The sequence below is a fragment of the Orbicella faveolata genome, unplaced genomic scaffold, assembly GCF_042242905.1.
Source record: "Orbicella faveolata isolate gen_17 unplaced genomic scaffold, um_ofav_v1 contig_35, whole genome shotgun sequence".
Lineage (NCBI taxonomy): Eukaryota > Metazoa > Cnidaria > Anthozoa > Scleractinia > Merulinidae > Orbicella > Orbicella faveolata.
This window is the reverse complement of record NW_028301564.1, coordinates 16,970,620-16,980,987: the sequence shown is the minus strand read 5'-3', so window position 1 is coordinate 16,980,987 and position 10,368 is coordinate 16,970,620. Positions and strand designations below refer to the sequence as shown.

General features: G+C 40.0%; 2 protein-coding genes across 2 annotated transcripts; both read right to left on the bottom strand.

Moving 5' to 3' along the window:
* Nucleotides 1-242: 242 nt before the first annotated feature.
* On the bottom strand, nt 243-3,905 carry LOC110042436 (diamine oxidase [copper-containing]-like). The gene has a single exon (XM_020747811.2). It carries the CDS (start codon nt 3,695-3,697, stop codon nt 1,346-1,348), a length of 2,352 nt encoding a protein of 783 aa, XP_020603470.2. The 5' UTR covers nt 3,698-3,905; the 3' UTR covers nt 243-1,345.
* A 2,918-nt stretch (nt 3,906-6,823) lies between these two features.
* Nucleotides 6,824-9,054, bottom strand: LOC110042418 (dopamine receptor D2.L-like). Its single transcript, XM_020747788.2, has one exon. It carries the CDS (start codon nt 8,332-8,334, stop codon nt 7,039-7,041), a length of 1,296 nt encoding a protein of 431 aa, XP_020603447.1. The 5' UTR covers nt 8,335-9,054; the 3' UTR covers nt 6,824-7,038.
* Nucleotides 9,055-10,368: the final 1,314 nt, after the last annotated feature.

Below are 10,368 nucleotides of genomic sequence, written 5' to 3'. Positions count from 1 at the left end.
CCGCGCTTGGTATCGGTTGCATGTTTCCCGCGCTTTGCACCAGTTATTACGTGTTTCATGTGTTTGGCACCAATGGTATGTTTTGCCACGTTTGATGACGAGCGATTACGCGATTACTTGTATTTGTGCCCTCTGACAACGGTTGCAATTCTACATTCTTTATGTGATTTTGCTTTGAGTCTTGCAAGAACCACTATAAATTAAAACACAATACTTGAGCAGTTGAAAAGTTACCATGACAGTTACTTTTATAACATTTTTAATGTCGGTGGCGTACGTTTATTTTTGTAATACATATTACTAGGAAGACGAGGTTTTAACATGGCGAGATGCATGTAAAGGTTGGCATCCAAAAAGTGGTTATCATAATAAAATAAAGGTAACAGCAAAATACAAAATTGAAGTTGCAACTGAATCCGTCCTATACAGGAGACAGTTATACACTTTTAAGAAATTTAGAAGATTAATATGATAGATACATAATCAGAGAGATTTTACTTAGTATAGTGTTAATGGATGGTTTTAAACCCCACTCGTTCTTTGGAGACGGGATTTTCTTCCCGAAAAGCTTCATATTCTGGTAAAATGAGGTAGTATATTAAAAAAAACTAGCATGCTTTCAAACAAGCACACAGTGTCTTTATCTTCCTAGATGTCAAATGTCTATTGTGTCACATTTCTATTCCTGTCTTTGTGAATTCCTCGAGTCTTCCAGAATATCAATCTTACTCTCTTTGCACAACTGCCGGCAACATCGTGGAGTACTTTTAAAACAGCCAACTCCTGCTCACATTTAGGTAGTTTGCTGCAGACATTTTGAAAGGCCCTGCTGTAAATGGAGCTGTTATAATTTGTTTTTAGATTGATATGTTGATAGAAGGCGCGTGAGCTGGTTATAGTGCGCTACTTCAATAGGCTAAGAAAGCGGTTCCAGGCCCTTACCAGGACCATTCCTTGCAAGCCAGCGATATATATATATATATATATTTTCTGGGGTGTGCAAAGCTAATCTCACGCGAATCACCACGTGAAACTTTCATACAATCGCTTCACTTGTTTGAATGACTACTATCCCTATCCATCTGTCTGTAAAGCTGTATTCCAGGTGGTCTCCGCTAAAACAACACATCAGTTGTTTCAAATTCTTTGATTCCCGTATCCCCAGCTGTCTTTCTGCCGGGCAGTTCTATGCTACAGGTATTGGGCGCTGTTTAAACTTCTAGCCGTCAGCTTCAGCGTTAACTTTGAACTCTACCATTTACTCATTAATAGCAAGCATAAATATGACATAGTTGACCACAAGCCTACGCATTTAATGTGCATTGCTCCTTAGTTCAGATATAGATCACTCGTAACTTCCTTTCAAGTTGATATCATATTTCTTCGGCACACAGACCTCTTCGTCGGACAATACGGAACTTTGAGCTACATTACTCTTGTCTTCATCCTGTTTAATAAACACCGCATTGCTGGAATCCGTGGAAGGTCCTTCGTCGAAGTAATTAAACGGCTGAAGAAAAAACCTCGCCGTGTTTGCAGCCGAAGCAACGTTCGGGACGTCTTCGGAACTCGGAATTTCTATACAGCCAATAGAAACCCAAGCGACGAGATCTACGTTGGTGATACGATCATTTGCACTTTGGAAGAAACTTTCGAAGTCGACAACTGGTTGGGTTGGACTGTTCTGGTTGTAAAGTGAACTACTTCTTAGCTCAGTTTCTTTGTATCTCGTGACAACGAGTGGATAAACCGACCACGGAGCCATCTTTGTGATGAAATAGTTCTCTGGAAGTAATTGCTTGACCGCTGACAGGGGTTGAATAAGATATCCTCTCTTTGAGTCAAACTTGTTTTTGTTATCGCTATAGACGTTGAAGAAGGTCGGCTTGTCAAAATCGATCTTTTTCACTTCCGCTGAGTCAGTCTCAAGTCGCATTACTTGAGACCGAAGAACTTTTAAAATTCTTCTTTCCGGTGGGAGCCAATCATTTGCTGTATCTTGGGTGCTAATTTCAATCTTTTCAATCGAATTCGACCTGCCGTCGACGTCGAGATCAACTTTATAATGAAAGATTTGGTCGTGCAAATTTCCAAGCAGCTTTGTGTGAATTTCGTGTCCGAACAAGTCATCCTCCACTTCAGGCCTGTCATTTTCAGATTGCACATAGCCGGTCGGAGTTGATTTGACTTCTATGGCTCCACTTTGATAAAACACGAAGTCAAAGATGTTATCGTAATTGCGAACGGTAATGATCGTGCGCAGAACTAACACACGACTGGCTAAACCTTCATAAAACTTGTACCCTGTACCGTTGGTTTCAAAATGGCGTCTTAGGGGAATGCCGCTGTCCATTTCAAACACGCACACCGCATTCTTGATCACTTGTGGCTGGTCTGTATCCACGAAATGCACAACATCAAAAAATTTAGACGTTTCGGGACAGTCAACTCCGCCAACCAGTTCGAAAGTTTTCGTTCCCATTGCCCATCCGCCATAAACGAAGTTAGCGGCCATAAAGTACGGAGAAAAGCCAGAGTAGAACGATATCGCCTCCTGAAGACTAAGTTCGTAGATGATTCTTTTGTCTTTGAATCGAATGTCGAAGAGTTGAGGACCTGAAACCGAATCCATCCGAAAATCGAAGCTCCATTGCATGTACTTGATGTGGCGACCGCTGACGCTGAATCTCTTTCCATCGGGCTCAAACATCCTGGGGCTGCGCCTTGCCTTCTGCGATAGGGGGATTCCACTGGGGTCGTATGACGAAAACAACGGTGTTTTTGGCGCGGGAATAAAGGATTTTGAAATGGCGTTCAGCTTATTGTATTGAAAGAGGAGGTCATCGACGGTGTTGAATGTTTGTCCGTTGTAGTAAACCTTGTTTATTTTCCATTTGGAGACGTCAGAACCAGGGAAATCTATGTACAGTTGAAAATCGACTGGGTTCAGTGATCCGCCTTCGAGATCGCGCGTGAATTGAAGCCAGGTCGTTCGTTCGTCTCTTGTTTTTCCAAACGGTCCCTGCGGGTGAAATTTCAAGAGCTTGTTTGTGCAGTTGTGGTAGCAGAAACCATCGTAGCTTTCGTTTAAAAGGCGAAAAGCCTTTGTTGTGGCTTCTAACACGATCTTAGTTAGGGCCTTACGTTGTACTTGATCGTAAGGACGCACGTTAAAAAGGATGGGGTTGCCATTGCGTTTCTCGTATGTCATCTCCCCACTGTTGTTTGGCCATGTAACAATGTATTCCTGAACAAAGGGAGGACTGCCTTCACCCTCAAAAATAACAACAAGTGCCTTCCTTGCGGGTTTCGCCTTGTCTTCTTCTAAATAGTCCAAGACCGCTGCTTTTTCGGGAGGGTGTAGCTGTATCATGTAGATGTAATTGTCTTTAACGGAAGCGTTTTCAATTCTCTTTAGCTTCAGTGAGGATTGTTTTAGCATGAAATCCCTCGCGGCGATTAACTCTTCGCTTGTGAGGTCATTAAAAATACCCTTCGTTTTCGGTGGTTCTCCCTCGTTGAGAATACCCTCTGCACACATATTGCTTTCAGTATCGCTCGGATATTTGTCTCTGTACTGGGAGAAAACGACAGCGACCACGATGAGTGCTATTAGCAGCCCAACGCAGAGAAGGAATAGAATAGCGACAGCGATTTTCCATTTGATGGGAACGACCACGCTTCCTTTTCCATTCATGTCGACCGAGAAAAAACGATCAGCTTATGCCATGATAAGTATCTGACTGAATAAACACCCGAGACGGGCGATAACTGGCGGGTAGGAATCAGGTCGATTTGGCCCTTTCCACACCTTGGAACTCAACGGTGTAAACAAGCTTGATTTGGTTGATTAAGGCATGCAAGAATTTCTGTCAACGAATCGGTGTTTAAATATTCATAGAATTGTCGCGTGTCGCCTTTTTCATGTTTTTCTTTAGATGACCATCTGTCACGTAGCATTTGTTGAAACTGTTTTGCATTTCGTCAAGGAAACAGAGATTCGACTACTTTGGATTATCTTCAGGCTTTCGTTTAGAGCCATGAAGGTGTTTATAAGAAAATAGGAAGAGAAAAGAAACTGAAACGGGAAGAACCTGCACAGATTTTCTGTCCGCTGATTATATTATGCAGAAAAGCATGCGGAAAAACACTGTACATGTAAATATTGTTTCATGGTTTTTCTGTTGTCGCGAATAATTATTTTCATTTAGACAAAAGGTTTTTAGGACCAAACAGGTTTAACACCGAAGCTCCCTTAACCAGTGACAAATATTGGATATTGATATTCACTCCTGTTTGAATGATAGGAAATACTGAATGATAGAACATTCGTTTAAATTCAGTGAGATCGATGTATGTTAGATACCCAGCATACCTGTCAACCAAGCAAAATATTAATCAATATTCATCGAATTTATTGCTTTGCAGTCTTGTTGACGTCGAAAACACATTAACAAAAGGCTACACAAAGGTCGCAATCGTTCTCTTATACACAAATTTCAAGTTAAATTCGTTCTAATTACCGTTATTTAAGGGGAGTTGAGTTCCCTCGTAGATATCTATTGGTGTAGTTTTGATGTAGCTAAGATACAAAACGTGTTTCGGTGGCTTGCGAAATGTTTTATATTTTTCCTATGTATTTGAACAAAAACATGGCAACCGTTCATAAATTAAAATAAAAGAGGTCTTGATAAATTTACAGACACAAGTTTTGTATGGGAATAAAAACCGGTCAAACGGGTATTTTTGAAGGGGTTTTCTCAAGAGAAATTGACATCAACAACGACACGTCTTTTTTTTCCAGTGCTAGTTAATTTGTTCAAGATAAATTAAACAATATGATGCCTTCGGCTATTGCTGATATATAACATGGGATCTGCAATAACTTTGTTAGATCAAATAGTTATTTAGCTTTCACCTGACAGGCGTCAACCTCCCAGTCACTGAGGTCTGACTGAATAACATTGATAACAGGGAAGATACATGTTTAGAAACATTGTTTTTGTTATTCAAATTTTCAGATCATGACATGGCAAAAGAACTCTTTGTTTCAGCTGCCAGTAGTTATCTGGTTGACACAATAATAACAACGCATGGGTGGCGTCACCGATATATCCCAGATCCACGCATGGCGTCTTAGCTTACGGGGACTCGTGTCGAGGTTAATTAAGAGACCAGCGAGGGCATTGGGACGCGAGCATCGTGTTAAACGACTGCAACTGACGAGAATATACCCTTGGCTACGTATCGGGCGGATTGAACAACGGCCGCTTAGCACTGATTAGAAGAATGTTTTACTCTCAATTTAGCCTGCGAACAGGCTCCCGGCGAGGACGGAAAAAAAAATTCGGCGAGCAAAGCGAGCGGACGAGCGCGAAACTGAAGAATTTGGAGAGCGAAGCGATCGGGGCGTTCGAGCTCGTTTCGTTCGGGCTCGCTGGGAGAGTAGCCAGGCTCCCGGTTTACAATGAGTCACATGTTCAAGTCACCAGTGTAAGGCCTACTTGCAACAGAACACAATGAGAGGGATGCGAAATGATTTACGTATTTATTCAGATCAAACTCTCATCTTCCTAGTAAGAAGCTAATTGCCAGAAACCGTAATATCTGGCCGAATAATATGAATATATTTATGATTGCCCCAGCAACAAATGTGTGAAATGAACGTGAAAGAAAATTAAATGCAATGAGAGTAGCCCTGGTCTACTCTCACTTCATAAACTTTGCGAGTACCTAGAGGGTATTCCAAGCAATCGTCTTTATTGCTTTTAAATATGATGAAAGTGTAGGTTTTTTTTTAGGACTGGTACCTTAAGGGTTGAAAACAATTTAAAGCCACGGCCACAAAACAGGATCTTGGTACCTCTTAGGAGTTCTTTTCAAAATTTCCTACGAGCACCCCCGTCATTTTATATACGCGAGTTCCCCCCCCCCCTCCCCCCACCTGCACCAGGTCATTTTGGTCTCACAGTCCTTTATGTTTTATAGAAAAGTGTCAGGAGTCATGTGCTCCTGAAAGTAGTTAGTTTCTAGTTCAAGATATTGCTGGTTGTCTTCATAAAGGGCTGGTTAACGCTTGAAACCGCTACTTTACTTACCTGGTTTAATCTTCCAAGTGTCTCACTTTAAAACCCCTCTTCTTCAGCTGTTTATAACACAGCACTGACGGACGAAATCGTAGACGAAACTTTCCTTTTTTTATAATGAATTCAAGTGGACAGTTACGGCTGTCGAAGTGTAACTGAATAAGGCGAAAGCGTTGAAAAATGCGGTGGACTAAATTTTTTGCGGGGGAATTTTTATTCTTAAATTCTCCACCCAAAAAGCCTTAAAGGAGCTACTTCACGGTTTCCGCATCTTGAAAAGCTTAGCCTGACATAAATTTTTCAAGTTCGTCGTTTGTAATCTGGGTTAATCTGCTTCATACTTAACCATCCTCGTTCCTTAATGGTTTATTATTATATCTTTGGTGTTTTACTATCTTAGTAAACTACTATTTTCAGGTTTCCCTCAATTTAAAGGCAATTTTATACGTGGCCAAAATAACTCAAAATAACATGACTGAGCTCCTTTAATACAAAGACAACATGATCAGTTAGAAAGTTTAAAACAAGTTCTAGACAAAGTATTGTCTTTCATAAAAAAAGTATTGTCTTTCATACACGAAGCCTGAAAACTTATATATTTTATTCAGGGACGCCAAACAGCCGGTGTCAGCTCGTCAAATCAAAACAAACAAGCTCAGTTTTTACTAGCTAATGCACCAACCAACAGCTGTTGCAGCTGGGGTAAAACACAAAGCGAGCAACACAAAGAGAGGATAGCCGCTTGAGAGATATTTAGTTCAGTATCTGTTAAGTGCTTTTCAGACATCCTGTCGAGAACAATACACACTTGAAGGTATTTCGCTATGAACACCTAATCTTTACCCTCTTGAGAGTCATTGGCAACGTCCATAAAAATATAACAACTGAATCGGTTTTAAATTTGATGCTCATTAACAAACGTTTAATGATTCGTAGACTACATTGCTGCCGACTAGATGCCGCATTTTAACACCTCCATAAACGCTTTTCTCAATTTCCTGTTTCTTATTCCGTATATGAACGGTCCGACCACACTGTCCAGAAAAATCAAGTAAATTCCCGCCATTCGAAGATTTCTTGGCGGGAAAACGCCAGCCGCGTCCATGCTGTCCATGACGAAACATGGCAGCCAACAGAAACAAAACACAAGCACGATAAGCGAGATGGTTCGCGTTATATGAATATCATCTCCGCGAATCTCTTTAGTTTGTAATTGTTGCTTACTTTCCATCGTTTGTTCTGTTGTAATCTTGCTACAGCAGACAACTTGTGAATCGGCATAATGAAGTTGTCGAAGATGATCTTCTTCACGTTTGTTTACAGCGTTAAAGTCTGTAGGCTTTTCCTCCATAGGGGTACAGTCTCGGTGTTTTTCTGAAACGAAAATAATTCTCACAGCGCTAACGCCACAGTTGTTATTGCTAGGTCCTAACTGTTCTTTTGTCCAACACTTTTTATGTTTTTGAGCGCCAAGTGAATTGAAGACATTGAACGTTTTATTGCCAAGATTTTTGTCTGTATCATGTTCAACCTCGCCGCCATGGATTTTCTTCGCTAATGTAAGGTTACTCTGAGAAAATTCCTGCTTAACAGCGATTTTTCTCCGATGGGCGTTCACCGTCTTCACAATTTTTACGTTGCAAAAAACCACGGTGATAATATCAATTAGCATGAATGTATTGGCAGTGATTTTGAAGGAATAGCTCGTATTGTCTGTGTGACATAAGGCCGTTCGCGGATTAAAACTGTAACGTCCCCATCCAAACAAAGGTGGACTGCAACTAACAACGCAGCAGATCCAAATACAACAGATTATTTTCCGCACAAGTTTCTTGTCAAATAATCTTCGGTATTTGTTGGGAGACCAGATCAACATGTAACGACTTACACTTATCGCGGTCAGTGTGAATAAAGTAAGGGCGAACAAAAGATAGTTTTGATATCCTTGAATTACACAAAATGCTGCGCTAAATGTCCAGTGTCCCTTTTCAAGAGTCCACACAAACACAGGTAGAACTGTGACAGCCAGGAGAAAGTTTCCCACTGATAAATTCAAGACAAATATGTTGGGTATGGTTCGCAGTTGTTTCTTCTTGTACATGGCCAACATCATTAAGAAATTTCCAAGCGCGGCCAAAACAAGAATCAGAGACGCAAATCCCACTTCGAAAACAACTTGCGCAGTGGTTCTGTCGTCCAACGGAGGGAAGATGCTCCTTAATTTTAACGGCTTTGCGGTGTTATTCATGGCGACTGGCACGTTATTACTCGTAGTTCATCAGTACATCTGACTCACAGCAGTTTTAGCTCTTTTAATTAAAGTTGCCGAGAACAATAGACTAAAGCTTAAGACAAGTATTGTTTGGAACAGTCGCGACCAATGGGAAATTTCTTCCCTGTAGTAAACACATACGGAAGTAGATGCGTGTCTTAGTTAGACGTCATAAATATTAACATTTTAAGTGACTGCGAGATTCAAAACCTATTGAAAAACAAGATTTAAGTTTTTGCTGAATAATAGAGCTGCAGCTAGAAATAGAAGCCTGAGGGAAATAATCTTATGAGGTGTCCAACAACCACATTTTCATTCAACTGCATTTAATATTTGATATAGTTAAATTCAATTCTCAATCTGTCGAAGGATCGTCAATAATAAAAGTGACAATACCGAATTTTGTATATTTTAACGCACAAAAACTTATTAGGGTTAGTCAACGAGACAGGATGCTACCGTAACAACTGCCTGGCGTTTCCAAGAGATTCTTTCGAATTTCCGCGCCCTTAAATGTCCTGAATGACAAAGCTCACCCAATTTTTAGATCCCTAAACGCAGTCGTAAATTTTGAGGACCAAAACTCTCAGTGTATACATAAGGGACTTTTAAGTTCCTTCCTTGCAAAACCATTTCGTGATGAAAATGGAAACATGCAAAAAAAAAAAAAAAAAAAAAAAAACAGATTACATTTCGCTCATCAATAGCGCGAATAACATAATGTTATTTATCATACGAGTACATGCCACGATCAAGCACTTGAGTTGTATTTGCACAGGAGCACCTTCCGTTCGTCTTTTAAAGATTTACATATTTTCTCGCCACAAAATAAAGCTGGATGCAGATGCTGTCTAGAAATACCTACTTTGTTTTCTCTTCAGGCAAAAAGTGTTGAAAAATTACAAGTTTATCAGTTCAGGAAAGAGATAATTTATATTTTTTTAACCTGCGTTTTCCAAATCAAACTTTGCTCTAGTCCTTCCCAGTTTGTGGGAGCCCACTTATTTACAACGGAAGGATTTTTCCTCGCAGATTTAAGGGATTATGTTTCGCAGTTTCTTTGTTTTTCAGCTTTTCTTGGTAAGCCTTCCATATTTTACTAATTGCACTCTCTTTTAACGTCCCTAATCTACAAATGACAGGCAAAAAATCTTACAGCTTAACACTATGAACCATTTGTTCCTTGGCAAATTTAATTTTAAGGACATGAACCAGTTAAGAGATTATAACAATTAAACGACCAAGAGACTCTTAAGTCCTCTTCGCTACCTCAGGATGCTCTTGATGTTCCTGAGCTTCTTAACTCAGAAAAAAATTCTAAAAATAAGTACAAAGATTACGCCTACTCTGGCCACTCACGCACTCTAGAGTCAAGAGGTACATGCCAAGAAAACATTACTTGGAAAGCAATTTTACGAAGGTGTGTTGTTTCGCGTTAGCCGGTTTTAAAATGAGATTTTGTGACATTTTGAAACAGGTAACAACGCTTACGCTTGGGTTCTCTTCGACCGAGGCAGAAACTTGTTGGTCACTTGTTGATCGATAAATCTTTTTCACTTTGAAAGTTCCGTGTTCCCGTGAAGCTTGGAATTCGAACGTATGACGTAAAGTTCAAACAAAAGAAAACAACAAAAAAAAAAGCTTAATTACTTTTAGCACGGCCTTAACGCTTTGCAGTACCATTATCAAGAGATCTTTTTGTTTTACATTTTAAGTTAATATCACCTGAGTTACAAGATGGCAAATGTATTCCACCACTTAAATTACCAATCATAAAAGCGTTTGAGAATATTAAGAAATGAATTCGTCTGTAATTATATTCTTGTTAAAGAAATCGGAAGCACAATCAGATAACACTCCTTCGAGTACTTTATCATGGTCTATTTTCACCCAGCCTTTTCGTGCCAAGTTTCACAAATAAGGCCTCAAGCACTTCAGCTGAAAAAAATACTCCCCAAGTTAATGTATCTTTTGTTCATGTCTTTTTTCAAGAAAGCGAAACGAAACTGG

What these genes read in the sequence shown, in the direction of transcription:
- LOC110042436 (XM_020747811.2), bottom strand. Translation starts at nt 3,697, where the DNA reads ATGAATGGAAAAGGAAGCGTGGTCGTTCCCATCAAATGGAAAATCGCT.
- LOC110042418 (XM_020747788.2), bottom strand. Translation starts at nt 8,334, where the DNA reads ATGAATAACACCGCAAAGCCGTTAAAATTAAGGAGCATCTTCCCTCCG.